Consider the following 25,033-nt stretch of genomic DNA (forward strand, 5'->3'; position numbering starts at 1 on the left):
AGATCCTAGTGTCCCCACACACTGGTGTTCAGGGAAACTCAGGTAAACCACTTATTTGCACATCAGGGCTGCATTTTTAAGATGGGTAGACTATTGCTTCTTGGTTTTTAAAATTTCTATAATGCAAATGGACAGCAGCTCTGCACAGAGGTTAGAAAACACATGTTCTGGGTTCTGACTTCTCCTTAGCATAGTTACCTGCCATGTGAAGCTGGGACAACTTAACCAACTGTGCCTGTTTCCTCTGGGCAGATAGGGGTTAATAACCACATAACACAGAGCTTGATCTGCGACAGGTACCATATATACGTTGGTTATCATCACCATTGTCACCACTATCTACTTCTGAGTCAGAAAAGCAATGCTATGCAAGTAATATTCCACAAGTTGCAGTGAGAATAAACAGACTTCATGAAAATGATAAAACCACAAAGCATCATACGTGCAACTGTGAGAATTAGGAGGACTTCTGACTATTTGTTATGGGTGGAATTATATCCCCCCCACCAAATTCATATGTTGATGTCCTAATCCCCAGGCTATCATAATGTGACCTTATTTGGAGATATGGTCATCACTGAGGTAATTCAGTTAAAATGGGGTCATTAGGATGTGCACTAATCTAATATGACTGGTGTCCTTATAACAAGAGAAAATGTGAACAGAGACCGCATAGAAGGAAGACAATGTGAGAGACTCAGGGAGAAGACAACCATCTAGAAACCAGGGATTTCTGAGGCTACCAGAAGCTAGAAAAGGGGCTGGATCAGAGCCTCCCTCTCAGGATCGCCCTCAAAAGGAACCAACCCTGTTGCCACCCTGACTTTGGTTTTCTGGCCTCAGAAACTGTGAGACAATAATTTTTGTTAAGCCACCCACTGTGTGGTCCTTTGTTACAGTAGCCCTACCGAACTAGTATACTATCATTCCTTAACTTAGAGATGAAAAAACTGAGGCCCAGAGAGGTACAGTGATTCACCCAAGATCACATGCACAGTTAATTTTGGTGCAGGACCAGAACCTGGTACTTCTTGTCCCTACAATAAAATTCTTTGTATTATAATGGGCTATTAGCAAAAAGAAGGTGGCGGCTTCAGATACCAAGACTTTAGCTGCTGCTTCTAGCAGGGATTTGCCAACCAAGATTTCATGACACAACAGACACCAAGGCACTGGCCAGACTGCCCAGACGGTGCTCCAGGTGTGGAGCCACACTTGGGGGCGAAATCAACCTCTGAGTAAAGTAGCAAAGAGGCTCCAATTGCTCCTCTCTTGTATCTCTAAATATGTCAGACTTGCCAATGGCAAGCATTTAGGCACATCCTTATCACTCACAGACTCAGGGATGGGTGAAGGTGTTCAGTATTGATATTCCTTGCTCCCCTGTTGCATCAATCCCCACCTCAAATTTTGCTACCTGTCTGTACAGCTGTGGGTGTACAACAGGGGCCCTGACCCTGTCTGACTCTCTCCCTCCCTTCTCCCCTCCTCTTCAGTAAGCAACAAGATAAATAGCTTTTGTTCTGATTGCTCTTTTAATGCACAGGCTGGAGAAGAAATTATAATCTCTATGGAAGAGTAGCCTGGTGAGTCAAGCTGACATTGCTGTCATCCCAGAAGCTGGGCATGTTGATTTATTCATGTAGAGCCTTCTGTTTTCCCTGTCACTGGAACTGACTTCTTCCACCGGTCTAGCCCAGCCGGCAGCATGGAGACACAGAATGAGATACCCATGAAAACCTGGGTCTACTAATGAAGGGTTTTCTGTTGAAGAATGGTAAATTCCTGTCACCCAGTGCATAGGGGTGTAATGTCAGGCCAGCAGAACATTTTCACAAGGCCAAAGAGCTGAAAATGAAAATGCGTCGAAGAGCCATGTATTACTTACAAGACTCGGAGATTCTTGAGTCCAGCAAAGTCCATCTTGGTGATCCTGGTAATATTATTTCTGTCCAGGTCACTGCAACAGAGAGCAAATTTGGGTCAGATTTTTTTTGCAGGTTACACTTATGGTCTATTCAACCCAGACTGGCTTGAAGGAATGTTGCTTGTCAAGCAGAAGGTAATTCCAATGATTAATATCATCCCCTGAGCATGCCCAACCAACCTTAAGGATACTGCTTGGAATAAGCTACCCATTATGTATGTAGTAGAGCCCTGCTATATTTAGCTGCCTGGCTTCTGTTGCCCCTTCTTTGGGTAACAACTTTTTCTTTGGAAGTTCCCTCCCCCAACTCTCAGACCATGTCACATAAGTGAGGTTTACCCCTCTTCCCAGATCCAGACCTAACCCAGGCTAGGTTTATAAGCATCTCCACTTCCTCTGACAACAGTACTTGTTTCAGGAAAGTATACATGACTCAAATTCCCAATAGCTCTCTCTCCCCACTGGGTTTCCAAGCTGTTCAGCATTGCCAGAAACCATCTTGCCACCATGTAGAGAGAGTTTTCCAGAGTCAAGGAGAGACTGATTCCTGGTGCTAGCCTATGAGTATGTGCATCTACCCATGCCTGAAGCCAGGTACTTCTGCATTTTGAAATTACATGAGCCAATCTAACCCATCTCCCTTATATTTTGTCTTAAAACAGTTTGAGTTGAATTTTCTACCACTTGAAACCAAAAGAATCTTGACTGACTTTGGTACCTACCTAGGTATTTGTTTATTTTCCACCTGGTTTGCAAACTCCCTAAGGGCAAAGGTAATATCTCATTTAACTTCCATAGCTCAATCTAGAGAGTATGTGCCTGGCACAGAGTAGAGGGAACTTTGCTAATTTCATACATTAGGGAAAGACAGTTACATGCATTGCTCCTGCCTCAACTAGTAGGTTTACGCTCCTAAAAATGATCCCAAAGAGAAGAATTTGCTACGAAAGAATTGAAAGCATTATGGTGGTATTTGTGTTGGGGAGAAGGGACACCATGGGTATTAGAAAACCAGGGTTAGAGAAAACCAAAGTCAAGAATGAACCTATGAACAACTATAAATATATTCTGTGTTCACTAACATTATCTAAGACTAGATGCAAAAAAAAAAAAAGACCACGAATAATATGTTACAGTTCTTAATAATGGATGCTGAATGACTAATTCCTATCTACCATACCTTCTTGAGAAATTTTCAGGGTTCTGGCCACATTGGAGTTTCAACAAGTTACTTGTAAACTGGCTTTTCTCTTTTCCTGAACATTCAGGAACTAAGGAGGCCATTTTCTCCATGATAGATCCCCATCCGCACGGTCACTACTTCTAACATTTTCCTAGCCAGGGCCTAAAGTTGCCATCCTGCAGTCATGTCTCAGAGGGACTTGTGAGCTCTACAGCTGTATTAAAGGAAGAGGGAAACAATCTTCAGATTCTAGCACTTTATATGAAGAGGGATTATTCTCCTGATACTGAAAATAATACCAAAATAAAAATCAAGTGAGTCCTTGGTTAATCTCACCTGGGAACCACCTCCCTTCCTCATCCAGTTTTCCACTACCTAAAATAGCAATCAAGTTGTTTCTTAACTAGCCTGTGATGGAGAGAGGTAGTATATAGACTTCTCAGACTCAGTTGAGTGCTGGTAAAGGAAGAGCAAGAATTACACAGAGAAATACAGAAAGGTTGCCTGTCTGAGGATCAGACAGCAGCACACAGATGGGAATGTGTGCATGCTCATACTCACCCTGAGTATTCTTCTCAACTCCTGTCTCAATGGGACTGATGTTTGGGGACACTGAAAACTACAGATATGACAATGCAACTAAGGGTTTAATTACCAGGACCCAGCATGGTATCTCAGCAGCTTGTGCTGGTGGCTGTGGCACCAATATTTTCAATTAATACTTATTACGTGAAGGGGCACAAAGTGTGCTGCTGCAAGGCTGAGGACTTGGTGGGGGGGGGAACAGGTTGTGGGGTTGCCCCAGGCACACAGTCCGTGTTTGGGAGGCAGAGCCTCAGGGACAAGCAGCCCTGAGTCTGAGTCCCTGCCCTGCCACCTGCTGAGTGACCTATGGGCAGTTCACTTCATTTCTGAGGCTCCGCTTCTCCATCCACAAATGGAGGGTGATCAACTCAAGCTCAAAGGTTTTTGTGAAGGTCAAATGAGATGACACATATACAGTGCTTCCCCGGCACTTGTTAGAGCCTCAATCATGGCAGCTATTATTACTATCATTAGTTGAACTACAGCCTTACCTGCACCCGCCACTTCCACCCTGAAATTTCAGTGGATCAAGAGCAGTTGCCTGCACCGCCCCAAACTCTGTGCCTACAGATGAATCCTGGGATCTCCAGGAGACTATCTTCCTGTAGATGTAAAAGGGGTTTTGTGACTAATAAGTAGTAAGATGGCGCCACAAGCAGCCCCCTCATGCTGCCCCTCCCTCTCACATTTCTTTTTTTTTTCTTTAAAGATTTTTAATTTATTTATTTGACAGAGAGAGACACAGCGAGAGAGGGAACACAAGCAGGGGGAGTGGCGGGGGGGAGAAGCAGGCTTCCCGTGGAGCAGGGAGCCCAATGTGGGGCTCGATCCCAGGACCCTGGGCTCATGACCTGAGCCGAAGGCAGACGCTTAATGACTGAGCCACCCAGGCGCCCTGCCTCTCACATTTCTAAGACACCTATTTCCAAATCTCCCCCTGCCCTGCCAGCACACTACCTGCCCGACTGCCAGGAAGGAGGTCAGGAAGCACGTTCCTGGGCTCTGAGGTGAGACAGGTCAGGGTTCAAATCTCTTCCCTACCCCCGACTTGCAGCTGTGTGAGTTTCAGTATTTTAACTTTTCTGAGCCTCCCTGCTTTATGTAAGCCTCTCCTACTTGCAACCTTGGAATGGCGAGAAGCACAAAACCTTGACTGCAAGTATGCTTGGCTGAAAACGGGACTTAATTAAATGGGCACTGTGAAGAAGCTGCACTACCTCATATACCCATTGCTCCCCTAGCCCCCATTGTCCCAGTCCAGGCTACTCTGGAACTTCAGCCTGATTTCTTAGCCTGCAGCTTTGGCCTTTGAGGGAATCAGAATCAGTGTATCTTACCCTCGCAGATAGTTCAGACGGTGTTCTGAACCATCTGCAAGCATGATCCCTAGATGGGGAGCCACTGCAGTTCTAGTGATGGAGTAGGGAAGTGGGGTGGTATTAAAACATGTCTGCAAGTTGTTTCATTGACAAGCCTGCCGTGGAGAGGTGGAGTCTATGTTCCTTTCTCTTGAAAGTGAGCAGGCCTTATGACTGCTTAGACAAGCCCGGGGCAGGAATGATGTTGTAGAATTTCTGAGGCTGGATTAGAAAAGGCAGTAAGCAACTGCCTGGCTCTCTCTTGAAGCCCTGAGCTGCCATGTTGGAAGACTGGAAGGCCTAAGGTCACCACTGGTAAGACCATGTAAGCCCTGAGCTGCCATGTTGGAAGACCAGAAGGCCTAGGGTCACCACTGGTAAGACCATGTGAGAGGACCAGAGGGAGACGGAGCCAGGGAGAGACAGGGAGGTGCTGGAGGAGCCCCGGCGGTTCCACCCTGGCTGTTTGATTCTTTCCAGCATAGAGGTCAGGCACATAAGTGCAGACACCTTTGAGATTCCAGCTCCAGCTACCATCTGGTTATGACTTATGAGAAACTCTGAGCCAGATCACCCAGCTGAACTACTCTTGAATTCCTGCCCACAGAAACTGTGAGGGAGAATACTAAAATGAGCACTGTCTTAAGCCATTAAGTTTTGGGGTGATTTGTTTGGCAACAAAAGAGAGATGGAAGAGAAAGGAAGAGAAAGACACCTTTTGAATGTTTAACTTCCTCTTAACAATGGAACCTCCTTCACATGACTCTCAATGGCATGTCCTTTCTGTGCTTGCCTGTCACCCTTGAGATCCTCAGTCCTGTCATTATGGTCAAATATGGCTCACAGGGGCCAAAAACACCCTGTCATTCTAGGAATGAAGTGAGAACCAGCCCTTCTCTCAGGTTCTCAGGAGTAAAGACTGCATAATTAGGGTTGCCCATCTCTCCAAGTGAGCCTTAGGATACCATGAGAATCACCCTGGTATTATATTAATAATTGCAGTAGTGGGTACCATTCATTGAACATTGTGGCAGAGACCAGCAAGTTGTCCAGCAAACCATTTTCCCTCAGTCTGGTTACACAGATAGCATACATTTCTCAGCTTCCCTGGCAGGGAGGTGCAACCACGTGACTGAGTTCTCACTATTACATGGGCAGAGGCAATATATGCTGCCCTCAGGCCTGACCGATAACACTTCCTGCCCAATCCTTCATGATTTTTTTCTTCCCTCTGCTTGGGCTGAATTCAGTAAGTCCAGGGGAGGACTCCAAGAATGGCAGACAGAAAGAGCCTGAGTCCTTGAATGACTGCATGGAATAGAGACCTTCCCTCCCCTTTCTCTCCATTTACCTATATAAAACTCAGACACATTTAAGAAATAATTCTTAAAGCCACTGAAATTTTGGGCCTATTTGTTATAGCAGTCTACACTGACAAATGCAATATCTTTGAGTCAGGATCTTTCCATCTTTTTTTTTTTTCTTTCTCTCTGCAACAGTTCTGAAAGGTAGGTATTATTATCTTCCTTAAACAGATAAAAATACTGCAGATAAGCCTTAATAAGAGCTGATGTTTGTTGGGCCCAAACTATGCACTAGGCACTGTGCTAAAAACTGTAGGTTCATTTTCTCTTATCCAGACAGCAATCATATGTGGTAGATACCATTACTAACCCATTTTTCACGTGAGGAAGCTGAAGCATAATTTCCCCAACCCCAATCCAGCTTAGATTTTACCAATAAAGCAACTTGCCATGAAGTCACACAACCAGTAAGTGGCAAAGGCTGGGATGTGAACTTGGGCTCTCTGAATGCAGAGGACATGTTTTTTATCACATCATGCTCCCCATCTATAGCTAGACTCTAAGCATTTTCTACTACATCAGGTTAACTACTGACTGAAAGAAAAAATCAATGAATAAATGAATAAATAAATAGAACAGTACAGAATAGAATTTCCCATCCCATCTTGAGGAAAGCAAAGGGCACTCCTGGTGGTTTCACTGCTTCCCACTCTAGGCAAGATGGCCCATTTCCTTTTCTGTCTCCCAGTGAGGTCTGGGCCAGTGGGGGTGCTGAGACCCTCTGCAAGCTTTCAGAGGGGTGCTTTCCTGCTGTTTTTGCCCATGTCTGGTTTCTGCCATGTTGCTCATCAGCTACCAGATTGCCTATATAAACAAGCATCACCATGGTAATCTCCCACATTATTTTTCCCTATCCCAATCAGTGAATCATAAACCAATGCTGAGAGTCACAGCTTTGTGGTATTTTCACATCTGTTTGACACCTTGGGTGGGGTGGGGATGATGAGGAATTCAGAACAACACTGGAAAAAATGGAACAAAAAATGTTCTGGGGCAGCCCACTGTCCCTAACTTGGCACATGTATATTCACATTCTTCTTTTGATTCATTCTGTGGCATTCCAGCAAAATGTTCTTTTTGCTGTGACACATCTGGGAAGAGGGAGCAGTAAAAACAGGGTAGTGTGAAAAAAGGGCTTCAATACCAAACCCAGAAGATGTAGATTTGAGTCCCCTCTTCCTTCTTAGCTGGGTGACTTTGGGAACGTCACTTAAACTTGTTTAACCCCAGTTGTTCGTATTGTTGTTGAGACTTTTATAAAATATGACCAAGAACACCAGCTCTACAGGATTACCATGAGGCTCAAGAGATAAATTATGTGAGGAAGTACTTTCTAAACAGCAATTGGAGTAATTAATTTTTCACTCACAGCCAACAACTTGAAGGGAGAGGATGCAGAGGTAGAAGTTAGGACTGGTGTCAAAACAAGATGCTTCTCTATGATGGTGCAACCTATAGAGTTAGAGACTACACCATCAGTTCAGATCGGACTTTAAGACCACCTGCCCCATACACCAAGTTTATACAGAGTATTGTCTTCTGGGTTTCAGGAAAGAAGATATCTCAGTCTAAGGTAAACTTGGAAGGGCTGCTTTACAATGAAGTAATTCCCTAATACAGGCTTATATAAGCAGAGATTAGTAGTTAACTCATGCTGGACATGATGTACTTGTGATGGGTAGGAAGCTGGATGACATGACCTATAAAGTCCTGATAATATTAAGATCTACAATTCTTGTATTTTGGGGGCCCAGAACCAAGGGGGCTTAAAAATACTGCCTCAGTTTGGAGTCTAGTTGAGGAGATGGACTGAGACTTACAAGCTACTTAGAGAACAATGTAAAAATATATAAAATTAGATGTTAAGAGATGTGGTCTAGATTCCATGGAGAGTGAGCAATCAGAGATTTGAGTTAGCTGTGAAAACAGCTCAGAAGACCTGGAGCAAATGAGAAGGAAGTATATTGTGATGCGGTGGTGACAACAGGGGCCACGATGGGTATCACAGAGAAGTGAAGGGTCTGAGGACAAGGACAGCAAGCTTCTGAACAAGGATGATGTGATGCATTCACATTCAAAATCTCAAAGCCTAATCTGGGGAATTTTGCCTAGTAAAGTGGTAAGAGGAGACAGAATTAAGATGTCTTGTGGTCCAGCCTGACCCCTTGTTTACCACCAGCAAAGAAGAAGTTCCAATCACATCAGAATAAATTAGTGAAGGGGCTTTAGTCTCCATTTCAGTTATTCACTCTCTACGCCGGGAAGGCTAACCTGAATGGACCACATCACAAGGCTGGCTGCTGTGCCCTTCTGCTTCACTTTGAGTTAAGCAGGAGATGGGGGAAAAGGAACAGAGTGAGGAGAGTGTATTTATTCTCCTGGTTCCCTCTCTGTGAGGTCACTCAGGTTAGCTAGTGTCTCCACCAAAGGTCATGACTCCTCTTCATGGCTAACCACTTCCTGGTTCCAGAACAGTGCCTTCTCTAATCTCTTCTGGCTCAGCGGTAGTAACAGCTCTATTGATTCTAGTCCTGGTTCCCTGAACCACAGCCAACTACTGAAATAGTCCCTTTGTAAATCAATCTTCTTTACATAATCCTAATTTGAGTTTTTCTACCTATTTTCATTTTCTGACACCTTGGGTGGGGTGGGGAGGATGTTATTCATTCATTCATGTCATTCATTCAATAAATTATCTTAACCACTAAGTTTCAGGTACTATACTAAATGCTGGGACACAGCTGTAAACAAGACTGGCATGGTCTCTGACATTGAGCAAGCATAGTGGGGAAGAAATAAATAATTGAGCCTTGGGTGGTCAGGAGAGACCTTTGGTCTGACACTTGAAGGGAAAGAAGGAACCAGACAAGGGGAGAGGCTGAAGGGAGACATTTCCAAGTACAGGAACAGAATCACAAAGGTCCTGAGGAGAGAAAGTATTGGAGGGTCTAAGCAACAGAAAGGCCTGGTGACTGGAACAGAGTATCACCAAATAGGATCACAGAGGCAGGTGGCACCCAGACTATGGACCATCCAGGGGGGCAGCTTTCATGCCTTTAGCACTCAGAACCAGAGGAGAGGTCAAGCAGGGAAGTAACTGGTTTAACAGCCCTCAACCTCTTTCCCCTGACATCAAACCTGCCCCCTATAACCAGATTCATTTCCCCCAAACGCCAATGTCTTTCACAGTGCAAAGCACTGCAGCCAGGTAGGACTCATGACTGTTCTTAGCTTGCCTCATTTAATTCTTTCTTCTTTCAGTCCAAAGACCTTTACTGAGCGCCTTCCAGATTTGGGACTCTGCTAGACACTCCATTGATACTTATGTTCCTGCTACTTGCTGGCCTCTAAAGCCCTTAACATCCTTTCTCCATCCAAATCCTACTACTACGTTGTGGGTTGAATTGTGTCCCCCCAAAAGATATGTTGAAGTCCTAACTGCCCGTACCTGTAAAAGTGACCTTATCTGGAAATAGGGTCTTTGCAGATGGAATTAGTTTGAAATGAGGCCATTAGGATGGCCCTAATCCAATATGACTAGAGTCCTCATAAGACGAGACAGAGACACAGGGAGAATGCCAGGGGACACCAGAAGGAAGACACTGGAGTGAGGCAGCTGCAAATCAACGAATGCCAAGGATCGCCAGCCACTTCCAGAAGCTAGGAAGAGGCAAGGAAGGATCCCCCTCTGCTACAGACTCCAGAGTGAGCATGGCCATACTGACTCCTTGATTTCGGACTTCTAGCCCCAAGAAGTGTGACACAATGCATCACTGTTGATTTAAGCCACCCAGTCTGTGGTACTTTGCTACGGCTGCCTCACGAAACATAACGGCCTCTCTTCAGGCTTTGTGAAGGCCCCCCCACCCCACCAAGCCTCCTCTGTGCAGTTTTCCCAGCCTCTCCATCCTGCACTGATCTCTCCCTTCTCTGAACTTCTGCATCATTTAGCCTCTCCACAATCCATTTTGGCCTTTCATCACATTTCCTTCCACCTCGTGTGTGCTGCCTGTTTCCTGTGTGTTTGCCTCGTCTCCCAAAGGAGTGTGAAGCTCTGTGGGAGCCAAAACCACAGATCATACTCCCCTCACTTCCTCCCAGACACCTTGGATGAAGTGAGGTCCCTTGGAGACACTCAGAGAAATGTACACTAGTATTCTCTGGATGCTGGGGCAGAGTTTTGTTGTTTTTTCTTAAATATTTTACATTTTGTTTCTTAGAACTGTCAATGTTTTCCACAGTAAATATGTATTACTCACGCACTCTCCCCTTTCCCCGCCAAAATGTTGAAAGAAGTGGCCCAGTTGAAATAGGACTCTTCTCATGGCTAAAGTGACCAGCAGAGCTGAAGCCATTTAAGACCTGGACATCTGGCCAAAAGAAGATGTTCTTTGATGGGCCCAAGGGCAGTTCTTAGAAGCTGCTCAGATGGCCTTACCCATATGGGTGTCTTCCTTTCTTTGCTGTCTCTCCCTAGTCACCCATTCATCTTCCCTGATGGAACAGAGAAAGCAGTATGTGTTCAAGAATCACCAAATCACCAACCCACTAGGTCTCACGCAGCCACATTTCACCATGGATCCCCCTCATAGAGCTTCCATCTCATGTCTTACTGCACAACAGAGACATTACTGAATTATTCTCTGACTTTTTCACTTCATCCTCATCAGTTACATAACCACATACAAGTTTAAAAACACATACACGCATTCGGGAGAGAAATGACTGAATTTGATTTAAAAAACTGGCTTCACACTACCTCAGTTGTTTGGGAACTAAGCCTCCTGGGCTAAATTTCTGGCTTGGCAACACTCTTGCATATATAATTTTACACCTGCAAAAGTTTGCAGCCAGTGCTTTGCAGACAGCTACCTGCAGGGAGGAGAACAGCCAGACAGAGGGGCAACCTGGATGGTTGGGTGTGGAGGTGGTGAGGGCTCTGTAAGGAGGAGGGGCGAGCGTGGGTCTCCACTCTTCCTCTCCTGCTGCGGGAGGGCTCCCTGCTGGCCCCTGTCTCGCTCTGTTCAGTTTCATCCTTCAGCATGAAGGGCATAGAGGGGATATATCTAGCTCTTTGCTGGAGGCAGTAGAGGAGAACTTGCAAACTCGTAGCCCATGGGCCAATTCTGGCCTACAGACATGTTTAGTCTGGTCCTCAGTATGACTTTAGCATTTACAAACTAATTGCCAATTTGGAAGCATTTCACATACAAATCTGGAATTCTAGATTGTCTCTAAAAAATCAGATGATCAGACCCCCTGGACTTTCATGGCCACTGGAAACTGGAGCTAAGAGGCAACTGCCCATTTTGGACAAGGTATGGACTTTGCTATTCATTAGTCCCATTCATCAGCTTCCCTCACTTATGCCACCTGCTTGGTCCTTACAGGCACTGGAGTTTGAGATCTCTGCTCCACAGCATAATGCTTAAGAAAGCAAGTGCTAGAATCAGATAGCCTGGGCTCAAATTTTATCAGACAGCGGTAATGGTTTTGGGCAAATTCCCTAAGCTTCTGTTTTCTCACCTGTAAAATGGGTATAATAACAGTACCCACTTCCTAGGATGTTATGTGGTTATGTAACTGATGAGGATGAAGTGAAAAAGTCAGAGAATAATTCAGTAATGTCTCTGTTGTGCAGTAAGACATGAGATGATGTTATGATGTTATGATGGTAATGAGATGATAAAGTGATTTAGCACAGGGCTGGTCATGTAGTAAATACTCAATAGGTAATCATTACCATCAATTTGTTGATTATTATTCATATAAAATGTGAGCACAGAAAGATACAGAATAGGTTAATGGGAACTCAGTGCTTAACTAACCTTGAAGGGGCATGGAGTCTAATCCACAGCTCTTTCCCCCAGATCTGCCTAGTCCACTCAGTCACATCCTTCAATCTCTCCCTTCATGACAACCCCCAGACTATTCTAGCCCTGAGTCTCAGAAAACAAAAAGATAAAAAAAAATACATCATTCCCAAATTCTTCCTATGATGACTTAAGGCAACTTATTTCTTTCTGAGCAGTAACCTCCAGGTGACAACTATCAACCCAAAAGGGTTCAGTCTATATGTGCACTTTATCATGCCCAGAAATATCAAACCCTTCCAAATTCTTCCCAGAAGTCCCATTCTTAAAACCCTTCTCCACCCTATATATGAGAGCACCTAAAAAAAAAAACAAAACAAAAAAAAAAAAACTCCACAAATCCCTGGGAATTAGGAGACCGAAATCTCAAAAGAGATTGGAGTCAGCCTTTGAAAATGGGTCAAGAAATGTTGGGCACATGATATGACAGGAACAATGCTATGGGTTCACCAAACCATTTCATTTTTCTCTTAGGTAAACAGCAAGATTAAATTTACTGGCACCGCTTGTATCTAGGTGGGACCATATGACTGATTTCTGATTAAAGAAATGTAGATGGAAGTGATATAAACCATTTCCAGGCAAGGCCATAAAACATCCTTCACATTATACTCTCTTCCCTTGTCTTCCTCGACATGTATAGAACATGTGTCAAAAATGGTGGTGTCCTATAATGGAAGGAACCTGGGTTCCTGAGAGACCATATGGATGATAGCCAGACTACCTGAACTGGACTCTGGTATAAGGAAGTAATACAGTGTTGTTGTTTTGCCACTCTTACATCTGGATTTGTTTCTGTGGCATAGCCTTATCTGTGCTGACTGATACACACGACAGTTTGGCAGAGTGGGAAAGAAAGGCCTAAAAGCTAAACATCCGTGATTTTTCTCTATGCCCTGTTTCTAACCCATAGCATGATCTTGGAAAAGCTACCCACCCCCAATCTTTAAAAGGAGGAAAATGAACTGATTGATTCCCCCAGGGTCAGAATCTCACTGACCCTGAACTCTTACCCATGAAAATTCTCACAGGCTTTGAACTCCATCAACACACTACCTTAAATTATGTTTTTAAGAAGGCTACCTAAGTTCTAGTCAACAGAGGTAGAAAAGCTGCTGCCAGCCCACATTACAGTCTAAATAAATATCTGTGGAGTGAGTAATTATTATGCAAGAACCAACGTGTGTTGGGTGTTTACCATGTGCCAAGCACTATTCTAAGTACTTCACATTCAGTGCCTCTTGTAATCCTTACAACCACCCTGCAAGGTTGATGCTATTATTAGTCCCATTTTATGAATGAACAAATGCAGGCATAGGGAGCTTAGGACCCTTATGTATGATCACAAGCTGATAAGTACACCAGGGGCACTTCTATCTAGACAGTCAGATGTCAGCGCCTGAGAACTTAGCAATCAACTTGCAAGAAATAAATATAGAGTCCTGAAGGGTGAAAGGCAAACTGAAATGATCTGATTAGAGAATTTCCTTAACATACCCCAAATTTTAGCTAAACCAATTAACTCCAACTGCTTGGGAGTTGCGGCCATATACGTTTGAATCCCCAGGGTCCAGCACAATGTCTGGCACATAAAAAGCACAAATAAATATTTGTTGAATGACTGAATGTTCTGAACCTAGTTTTTTATCAACACGTTTAACTGAGTTACATTTGCCTTTCATTGACAATGCCTTGAAACCCAAAGTCAATGTTAGTATTTCATTTGTACCAATATATCTGAGCACCAGTTGGAAGTGGAGTGATCATATAATTTCTCATCCAAACTTGAATGTTTCTGTGAGTCAAAGGGGATGCCATTAATGATTATATCAGGAAAAGAGGCAGAAGTTGGGACTGTTCTGAGCAAATCAGCACATATGGTCATCCTAGCTAGAGCCACAATAACCTACAATAGAGGTGAGTGATAAAGGGAGTACTCACAAGGGGGCCTGACTGTCCACAATGTCTTTGTTCTTAAGGAATGCCTCTTCTTGTCTACTTCAAAGTCTATACTATTTGCAGGACATGTTGTGATTAAGTGTCATTCTCTGAATGGTGCACATCTCCAAACCTGACAGCCCTGGAGCCCACTCAGTATTAACTTTTAATATAGGTGCAGCAATCACTTTAAGAAAACAGGAAGGAGCAGCCCAAGGAATGCAATGATTGCTGTAGGAATATAAACATGGATCGCATTGGAACAGACGACATACGTTGTATAAACACTAATAAAGTGAGTTCAGGCTGAGCTGTGACTTTAAAGGAAATTCTTCCCCATAAACATGTCCTGCCATGCCCTAATAACTCTTTAATTTGATGCACATTTGGGAAGGATGATGCGAAGTAATCACAGAATAATGTTAAGGTCTGTTGCGAAGGAGGAGGGGGTGGAATGTGATGCAACTTGGAGCTAACACCATCCACCAGAGAGTTGGCTCCATTGCTCATTTTACACATGGAGGGAATTTGCTGAGTGACATGCAGGAAATCAGAGAGAGATCTTTGCAGGTTCAGGACAAGAAAATTCTGGGTGTCATCTGATGGCACCATAGAAGACTCCTGGCCTGTCCATTTCTGGCCTGCTTTCTCTTGCTGGAGACAGCAAGAGTGGCTTTCACTTGTATGTAGGCTCTCTACTTCCTAGAGCAAGGCTCTTCAAATCTCCACTAGAGTATATGCTCCTTGAGAGCAGAGAACACTTCATATGGACATCACCTGTGAGGCTGACGTGGCCCTGTATCCCTGCAAGGAAGCAGAATGGCACAGAATTGATGACAACCAGATCAGGAGCTGCAGCCTCAGGGCTTACGACACAGTTCCATAAATAATTGTATAGTTGGGGCAAGTCACTCTGCTCATCTGCAAAGGGGTTAATAGCACCGACTAAACCTCAGTGGGCTTTGGAGATGATAAAATATCCAAGAGAAGGGCTTTGTAAATTAAAAGAGAGTTGTACAAATATAGGAAATTATAACTGCTGGAAAGCATAATACTAATTAATAACAATAATAGTTTGACATGTATTGAGTTCTCACTATGTAGCAGGCATTATTCATCTCCTTTACATGCTCACAGCAATTCTAAGAAGTAGGTACGATTATTATCCCCAATTCACAGAAAACAGCTCCCTAGAGGTTAAGTAACTTTCCCCAGTTCACACATCTAAGTATTATCTACAAGGTAATGATTCTGGAGGGCAGGCTGGATTGTCAGGGCTCCCTGCTCTCTGCTCCTCTATGTCCCAGGGAAGTGAAGGAATTAAAGGAATTGAATCTGTCTACTTTATCATGAACAACTAGAGGGCAAGGGTTGTGTGGGACTTCCTTCCAAATGTCCAGGATCCATCAAAGAAGGGGGAAATTGAGGTTTTTGGATCAAATGACTATAGCTCCTCCCTTACCCAGACACTCTTACTTCTATACGAACTCTGGGAGTCCATGCCCAACAGCATCACCATGCTTCTCTCCTTTCAGCAAGGCAATAGGCCTCAGCCTTGTGCCCTGGCTGCCTCCAAGTATAGCACAAAGAGCTCATCTATCGGGGCAGGTCCCCCACATCCACCAGGCTCATTTCAAGCACCAGGCCTTTGCTCAGGCAAGTCTCGCATTTGTAATGTCCTCTCCCATGGACCACAATGAATGCAGCTATCAGGAAGCTGGGTTGAGGAATAGGGACTTTTTCCAATAGTGTGCTGAAGAAGAGGAGCTGGAAAGAAAGAGGATGTCTTTATAGTAAGCCACTGAGACAGCGATGGACCCACCAACCCCTTTCAGGCGGGAGCCACTCTCCCCCATCTGGCACTGATAAAATGCCTAGGGACAAGAACTAGGTTGGGATAGAGAAGGACTCATCTGATTCTCCAACCAGTCCTGCATGTCCAGACCCAAAGAGGCAAATATCCCTTTCATCATTCATGAAACCATATCTTGCTTATTATGACAATTTAAAAAACTTCTCTGATTATTCCTTTGAGAATCCAATTTGTTTCCTTTGTAAAGAGGAAACAATTCTCTTCTCAGTTTGGGAGGTGGGGACATTCCATTTATCTTCGGGGGAAATCTGTTTCCTATTACGAATCACGTTCTGTAGGTCTATTTGCAAAGAATAAATCTCTGCACTTCATGTAGAAAAAAAATTCTCTTTTCACTGTTCTACAAAAATCCCTGAAGGGAGGCTCCTGCCCTCTCCTAGCACTTGTGACAAAGACTGGATTTCCAACCCTTGCTTTGAGAAAAGGGAACTTTGTACTCATTCTCTGAAAATCAGCAGTATCCCAGAATCATCTAGTATACCTGAGAGAAAGACTACCATGCAGTTATTCGTTCAGTCGGCATTTATGGATGAAGACTGAGGGTCAGAATCAAGAGAGATCCTGGCAAGGCATGGATTTAAAATAAATACCTAACCCTCCAAATCCCTGTGCTCTCAGACAGAGGTCAGCAAGCTATGGCCCACAGGCCAAATCGAGCCCACTGCCTGTTTTTATATGGCCCATGAGCTAAGAATTGTTTTTATATTTTTAAATGGTTGAAAAATCAAAAGAAGAATAATATTTCATGACACATAAAAATATATGAAATTCAAATTTCAGTATCCATAAATACAGTTTTTCTGGAACACAGCCACAACTCTCATCCATTTATAGATTGTCTATGGCTGCTTTCGTGCTACACGGGCAGAGTTGAGTAGTTGCTATTGAGATTGTATGGTCCCCAGGGCCTAAATATGTACTATGTGGTCCTTTACAGAGAATGTTTGCTGACCCCTGAACTAGGAGTTTACATATCCCAGTAAGGTTCGAAAATAAGGAAATGTCAGTGTTATAACTCAATGTTTGTGTCTCCCTAAAATTCTTATGTTGAAGCCCTAACCCCCAGCATGATGGTATTTGGAGGTGATGCCTTGGAAGGTAATTATGTTTAGATGTTATCATGAGGGTAGTGCTCCATGATGAGATGAGAGCCCTGTAGGAAGAGGAAGAGACATCAGAGTACTCTCTTCCGCATGTGAGAACACAGAGAGAAGGCAGCCATCTGCAAGCTGGGAAGACAGCTTTCATTAGAACTCAACCATGTTGGCACCTTGACCTCAGATTTCCAGCTTCCATGACTATGAGAAATAAATGTCTATTGTTTAAGCCACCAGTCTATGGTATTTTGTTATAGCATTCCGAGCTAAGACAGGCAGCACTACAATAACAAGAAGAATAAAAACCACAAATATTAACATGGAGGGTGATGCATAGTGGTTAAGTGTGGGCACCAGGGTCAGACTGAAGGTTAATCTATGCGTGGTTTACTTAGCATCACAATGCAGGAAGTTATTTAAATTCTCTGTGCCTCCACTTCCTTATCTGTAAAATGGAGATAATCACAGTGTCCTCCTCCTTGGGTTGGGTTGAGAATTAATCTAGTTTATGAATATCAAGAGGACAAGATAATGTCTAGCTCATAAATACTTAACATCTCTTTGCTCTTATTATCACCAGTACTGGTGCTTGCACAACTCCAGGGGATATTGTTCAAGAGTATACAGTGAGAAGCATCTAATATCACTGCTGAGGCATATAATATGCATACCGACCCAGGAGTTCAGCAGCATGGTGGCTCTGATCATAGCTAATATTACAATGATGCCTGCACAGAGTTTTGAGGAAAAAGGGGGAGCAGAAGCACCATTCCAGACAGACTAAGTAGTTGACATGTATTTTTATTGCCATGTCATCCACTCTTCCATTATGAAAAGAGATTCAAGAAGACAATATTAAATGAGCTGTGGGGGACTCCAGCCCAGACCCCCAACCTCTATGCCTGTCTTTCTCTCAGCCCATAGACCCCGCTCAGTCATCCCAGGGTGGATTTCCTATGCCCATTCCTTCGATTACACCTTGCTCCTGGTCCCCCTCCCCCCCCCCCCCCCAAATCTCAGGCTGTGGGCTATTTTAAGCTCAAATTAAAGACTCCTCTTTCCTGAATGGTTGCAATTTCAGTCTGTGGTTTTTTCACTCTGACGTGGCTTGGGGCCATGGTGTTGGGTGTGTGGGGCACTGCAAAGGGGTAAATTGTTTTAGGAAGGAGGCAAGGGGCTTTACAGAAACCATTTCACTGCAACACACTCACTGTGGAAAATACAAGCACATGGATGAACAAATAAAAACAGCAGTGGGAGTGTCCCATATATCTGGAGAATAATGCTAAAAATAGCATCACGTCAGAAGCAAGTAAGCACTGGAAGCTATGCAGTGCTTCAAACCCCAGAGAAAGAGACTTGCCATTCCAAGTCCATAAGCCTAAGTCTGTATTTCTCCATAAGCCTCTTGAAGGAAGGACCTTTGAGGCTCTGATATAGGCTTCTTGATCTATAGAAACCTTGCCATTGATCCTAACATCGCAGGGTAGAGGTCAGGAAACTAAGGCCACACGCAAAGTCTCCAGTGCTTCCCCCTAGGAGATGTGAATCCACAGTCCAGTGATGGGCAAATGAGCACAGTGCTGATGAAAGCAGGCAGCTAAAAAGAGGAATACCAGAAGGAAACTGGGTGGGAACAGGGCAGAAGTCCACCAAGTTCTCCTAAGTCTAAGCTGGAGGAAACATGGACAAGAGTGCTCAGGATCCCATTCTGTTCCTTCCTCTGTCCCTTGCTTCTCATGTTCCTAAAGGGACAGAAAAGGAGAGATAAGCCTTCAAATCACACTTGGGAGGGCAGAGTCACTATAATTTCTTCCCTATCACACTTGCAGCCTGATCAGATACCTCCACACTGACCCACCATACCAGGTGAATTCCCAATTTGGCCAGTTGCATTCTGGAAGCTTTCTCAGATGCTCAGTCAAGGTGGGCTCCCTAAGCAGCAACTGCAGATGGAGCTTGGCTCCAGAAGAGAATACCTCCAGGATCCTGAGTTCATTCTGGAATTTGGGTTTCTAGACCCTCCCATAGACATGAGGGAGCCTGCGGTCCTTTAGCTGAGAGTTCGCCCACACTAAGTGGTTAGAAGTGGGGGTCACATGGGCTCCCCACCAGTGAACCCCAGTGTACAGACCGTATTTTGTTTGCTTGGCAAAGAGCGTTTTTAAATAGTGACTTTTTGCTGGGCATGTGGTCCCCAGTTCACTGATGGACCCCATCAACCTCCATCACTCCCTGTATCTTCAGGGACAGCCCAATTCACTCATTTATATTACCTGTCTGGCTCAGGTAGGTGATTTGATGTGATCCTAGACTTTTTCATGACTAAATGCTTTCCTACTAGTGTAACCAAGTCTCATGAACCAGTCCTTGCTCCAGTGGCGAGCACAAAGTGCCTTACCCAATGCAACTTCTCAAACAGTGGGCGGATTTGAATGTACTAATGTGATTGTGTCTCTTACACACAGCTCCTGAGACCACATGAGGAGAGAGAAAAGAAGGGACAGGAATAAAGAATTACTCACCCAACCATCTCTCTGGGATACTTGATGCTACAGGTCTACTGAACCACACCCCAAATGCTTAGGACAAACTGGTGGAGATGGCTGTAGGGGAGCCAAATCTTGGCTCCAACAAAACTGAAAACAGCTGACACTCCTGAATACTCTGGTCCCTGAGGGCCTGGGCTGAGTGTTCACTGGTAACCACCAGCCCTTTCCCCTTTTTCTTCTTGTCATGCTTAATTACACCAGGATTGTGCTGAGTCAAGCAACCTGCTAGGATGGGGGCCCAGGCATGACCTTTCCCATTGCTCTCAGCCAGTACATGGGTCTCAAGTAGCCGTGTGCATTTCCAGCGAGAAACCCAAGAATAAACACAGCCCTGATGCATGATGCCAAATACTAAGCCCCACACCTCAGCCCCTGGGAGGATGGCCCCTTCTGAACTGAGGGTGAACAAAAGGGCCTTGCAAAAGCCACACCACCTGCATTCAGCCTTGAAACAGAGCCTTCTCAGCCGTGGAATGTGGCAACCAGCGGTCAGCTGAAGGCAGCCAGAGGAGACAGAGGCAGGCCTGCTCAATGCTCTCAAGTACCCTCCGGCTTTGCCAAGTTTTTACCTAAGGCATGACTTCTAATTCTGCACCCTTATGCTCACTCTGTACCACTCAAGGGGTGCAGAGTTCTGCACTTCTCTACACATGTGTGCACCCATATTCATATACGTGCACAGCCCTCTACAAATGCTCAAGAGAAATTTATGCAGCAAAATGCTCTAGATCAGTGTTCCCATTCTTGGCTGCACATTAGAATCACCCAGGGAGCTATAAAAAACTTGCTTCCCAGGCCACACTGACAACAATGAAATTAGAATCTCTAGGGGTAGATATCAGGCATCAGTATTATTTTAAAGTCCCCCAGGTGATTCCAATGTGTAGCTAGGATTAAGAATTGCTACCGGCAAACTGAAAACCCTGGAAAATTCCATCCACCAAACTATGCTTTGAGGATGAGCTCCCAAGCTGGAACTGGCCTCAAGATACCAGGGAAACCTGAGTTTTCTGGCTACAAAGCCACAAAGACTGATGATATTCATTCAATGGACACTACTGAGCTCCAACTATATACTGGGTCCTCTTCTGGGTATCTACAGATTGTCTCAAGAGCTATACTGCCAGAGTTCAAGTGGTTTACAAATTGGGTCTTAGCGAGGTTGGTCTCTGAATCAACCAACCAACCAGCTAACATTTTTTAAACACCCAGTGTGTTCAAGGCTGACTCTGCAAAAGGTCCTAAGAAGTGTAAGGTGAAATTCCTGACCCCCAAGAGTTTAAATCCTAAATGGCAAAGCCTAAGAATTTGTACATTGAAAAATAAAAAGACAACGTGATATACAAAGGAGAAAGGAATATGCGATCAAACAATTCAAAATGACAGGTGCGCCTAGGTGGCTCAGTAGGTTACACATCCGCCTTTGGCTCAGGTCATGATCCCAGGGTCCTGGGATCAAGCCCTATGTCAGGCTCCCAGCTCAGTGGGAAGTCTGCCTCTCCTTCTCCTTCTGCCCCTCCCCCCATGCTTGCTCGCTTTCTCTCTCTCTCTCTCTCTCTGGCTCTCTCAAATAAATAAATAAAATCTTTAAAAAAATAATTCAAAATGACAAATACATATCAAACAACTACTTTGTGCCAGGCACTGTGTAATGTTAGAAGAACAACAAAGATAGTATCCCTGTCCTCGAAATGCTTGGCCTAGAAGTAGTTCCCAAAGTGGGGTCCCCCAGCCAGGAGCATCAGCATCCTCTGGGAACTTACTAGAAATGCCCATTCTTCAGCCTCATCCCAACTGAATCAGAACCTTGGGAGGTGAGGCCCATCAATCTGTATTTAAACAAGCCCTCCAGGTGATTCTGATGCCTCCTCAAGTTTAGGAACCACTAGTTTAGAGGACTAGTTAATGCTACAGGCATTGAGAAAGGGAAGACAGTTCCTTGGGTCAAGAGTTGATGAAAGGATTTGACTCCTAGCTCTGACATACTTCTTGGAACCTTAAGCAACTACTTCAACCACCTTATAGTTTCTGTTTTGTCAACTGTAAAGTACTAATAAGTGGTAAGTGGTAATGACATCTATGATGTAGAGATATATTAGGAGAACCTAGGATAATGTGTAAAAGTCACCAGAACAGTGCCTGGGGCCTAGTAAGTACTCAATAAACGATCTCCAGCACTAATAGTCATGGTCCAAGGGAGCTGTTGAGCAAATGAATGTTGACAGAATGAATGAAAGAATGAAAAAATTAAGGCATGATTGATGGGGACTTGGATTTGGCAAGCCTGGAAAAGCAACAACGAATGGGTACTTCATTCAATGGGCAAATGAGGTGATTTTCTTTTTTTTTTTTTTTTAAAGATTTTATTTATTTATTTGAGAGAGAGAGAATGAGAGAGAGCATGAGAGGGAGAAGCAGACTCCCTGCTGAGCAGGGAGCCCGATGCGGGACTCGATCCCGGGACTCCAGGATCATGACCTGAGCCGAAGGCAGTCGCTTAACCAACTGAGCCACCCAGGCGCCCCAAGGTGATTTTCAAGATAAGACATGGGCTTCTAAGACTGAGCAGTCAAAACACATGACAGATGAGAGTGGCATCTTCCTGGCTCAGCTTGCAAAGCAATCCCAAGGAGGGTTTTCCTGCTCACAGCAGCCAGTGTGTTGCCTATGTACCTGGGCTCTGAAGTCAAACTGTCTGGGCTCAAGTACTTACTAGTTGAGTGGTCTTGGATGAGTCGTTTAACCTCATTAAGCCTCAGTTTTATCTTCTGAAAAATGGGTATAATAATAGTACCAACATTATAGAGTTGTGAGAATTGAACATGATAACTTGCATAAAACAATTAGCTTGGTGCTTTAAATATAATGAGTGATCTCTACATGTTAGCTCTTTGCATCATGGCATGCAACTGGGTGCTACTGTGACCTCTGCTAAATTATGGCTGACTTGGATTTTCAAGCAGACCAGCATCGGTACACTCTAGCACCAGATCCAAACAACACATGGCTGCTTGGTATCTTCATAATAGCTCCCAAGTACTGGGTGGCTGCTTACTTGCAGGTTGTGTGCAGGGGCTGCTCATGTACAGGTGCTGTACGTGTGAACCCTGAGACATAGGTATCCTTGTGCCCATTTTACAGATGAGGAAACTAAAGTTTAGTGACTCATCAAAGTTATGCAACTATCAAGTGTCAAAGCCTGGATTCATATTTAGCCCTAGTTCCAAACCCCATGGTCTTGCTACTATCATGAAATCAGCTCCAGACTTCCTCCAGAGGCTGCCTAAGGACCTTCCCCAAATGGGGTTTACCCAGCAGCAGCGTCAGAGGGCCAGGCTCTTTCATGGTGTTGCTGTGTCCCACAACACATGAGAAGGGGATACAGCTTACAACTCTGAATCTGAAAGAAGGAAGTCATAGATGGGCTGGGTACAGGATGGTGGACACTGCAGATCAGGCTCTTAGATTCCAAGACTGCTTCCTGCTTGCTAATAATGATTCAATGTGTATACTGCATGTCTGTGTGTATACATCGATCAAGAGGGAAAGGGTGTTGGGGGGTGGGGAGGCAATGACTCTTCTTCCCAATCCAAGAATGGTTATCTCAGCCTCTGTTCACAGAATAAGCACAATGAAATGTAACACAAGACTCCCATCAGCTTTTAGAAACCAGTTTCTTCTTCTAAAAGAAGCATTTGGCCCATGAAACAACACAGCAAGATGAATGCCTCTTCTCTCCTCCCAGTCTATCTCCTTAAATGCCAAATTGTGGTCTTTCTTCTTCCCCCTAGATAGCAGCTGTGACTCCACTGACAGCCAAGGAGATGTGGAGACCCACAATGCCTCTTCCTGAGGATTTGAACTCTGTCATGAATAAATGGAGAGAAGTACGGCTGGCCTCCTGCCTGCCCTTGAGAGCTTCTAAAGATTCCTGGAGTCTATTACCAACGTGGACTCCATCCTTCCACGCCCTTTGGTTCCACTGGTCCAGAAAGCTGTCTGAATGCTCTCAACCAGAACAAAGAGGACACAACCCTTTGGAATTCTGAGTTTTTATAACAATTACTAACAATCCACTCTCCTTCAAATCTTGTATTTACCTGCAATGGGCCATGTTACCTCTGACTGACCCCACCTGCCAAAAATATTACTGCGTTTTCATATTTATTGTCTTTGTGTTCCACAGTTGCCATGGTAGTAAAATTTACACTCAATAGCCTCACTGCCATTTTCAACTACAAATGGAATTAGTCTGCTCCCAGTTTGGTTCAGCAAAAAAAAGGAATATGCATCCACTCTATACCAGGCCCTGTGCTAGGTATAAGGCCTGGGTGCTGAGATGAGTAAGAAAGAGATTTCTGTAAGATTTTGCTCTTTTACAAAAAAGACTTCTTGCTTCTCTTGTGATGAGATTCTTTTTATTATATTGTGGTAAAATATATATAGCATAAAATTTATAATTTTACCTATTTTTTAATTTAAATTCAATTAGCCAAGGTATAACTACATCATCAGTTTTTGATATAATGTTCAATGATTCATTGAATCATTGAATATAATACCCAGTGCTCATCATATCATGGGCCCTCATTAATTCTGATCACCCAGTCACCCCACCACGCCACCCATTTCCCTTTCCTCAACCCTCAGTTTGTTTACTGGAGTCAAGAGTCTCTCATGGTTTGGCTCCCTCTCTGATTTCTTCCCATTCAGTTTTCCTTCCCTTCTCCTGTGGTCCTCTGTGCTATTTCTTATGTTCCACATACGAGTGAAACCATATGATAATTGTCTTTCTCTGATTGACTTATTTCACTTAGCATAGTATCCTCTAGTTCCATCCATGTCAATGTAAATGGTAGATATTCATCCTTTCTAATTTTAACTATTTTCAAGTACATAGTTCATTGGTATTAAGTACATTCACAATATTGTACAACCATAACCACTATCTATTTCTGGATCTTTTTCATCACCCCAAACAGAAACTCTATACCCACTAAGCATTAACTTCCTATTTCCCACCCCATCCCACTCCCAGACCCTGGTAACCTCTAATCTATTTTCTGTCTCTATGAATTTGCCTATTCTGGATATTTCATGTAAGTGACATCATGCAATATTGGTCCTTTTGTGTCTAGCTTATTTTGCTTAACATAATATTTTCAAGGTTCATCCTTGTTGTAACATGTGTCAGAATTCTCCATTCCTTTTGAAGGCTGAATAACATTCCACTGTATGCATATATTATGTTTGCTTATTCATTCACCTGTTGATGGACACCTT

The 25,033-nt window shown here is 44.0% G+C and overlaps 1 protein-coding gene across 2 annotated transcripts in view; it reads right to left on the bottom strand.

Moving 5' to 3' along the window:
- Nucleotides 1-25,033, bottom strand: part of SLIT3 (slit guidance ligand 3) — a 591,752-nt gene that overhangs the window by 545,887 nt on the left and 20,832 nt on the right. Inside the window, exons 1-2 of one of the 2 annotated variants that reach the window (XM_032403688.1) lie at nt 6,551-6,554; nt 1,889-1,960 (exon numbers count right to left, since the gene is read on the bottom strand). In XM_032403688.1, coding sequence (XP_032259579.1) covers nt 1,889-1,923 — 35 coding nt within the window. In that variant the 5' untranslated portion in view covers nt 1,924-1,960; nt 6,551-6,554. Of the gene's footprint in view, nt 1-1,888; nt 1,961-6,550; nt 6,555-25,033 lie in introns of those variants that run through there. The other variant, XM_032403687.1, reaches the window with a different exon arrangement.

This window comes from Phoca vitulina, unplaced genomic scaffold (genome assembly GCF_004348235.1).
Source record: "Phoca vitulina isolate PV1807 unplaced genomic scaffold, GSC_HSeal_1.0 scaffold6, whole genome shotgun sequence".
Lineage (NCBI taxonomy): Eukaryota > Metazoa > Chordata > Mammalia > Carnivora > Phocidae > Phoca > Phoca vitulina.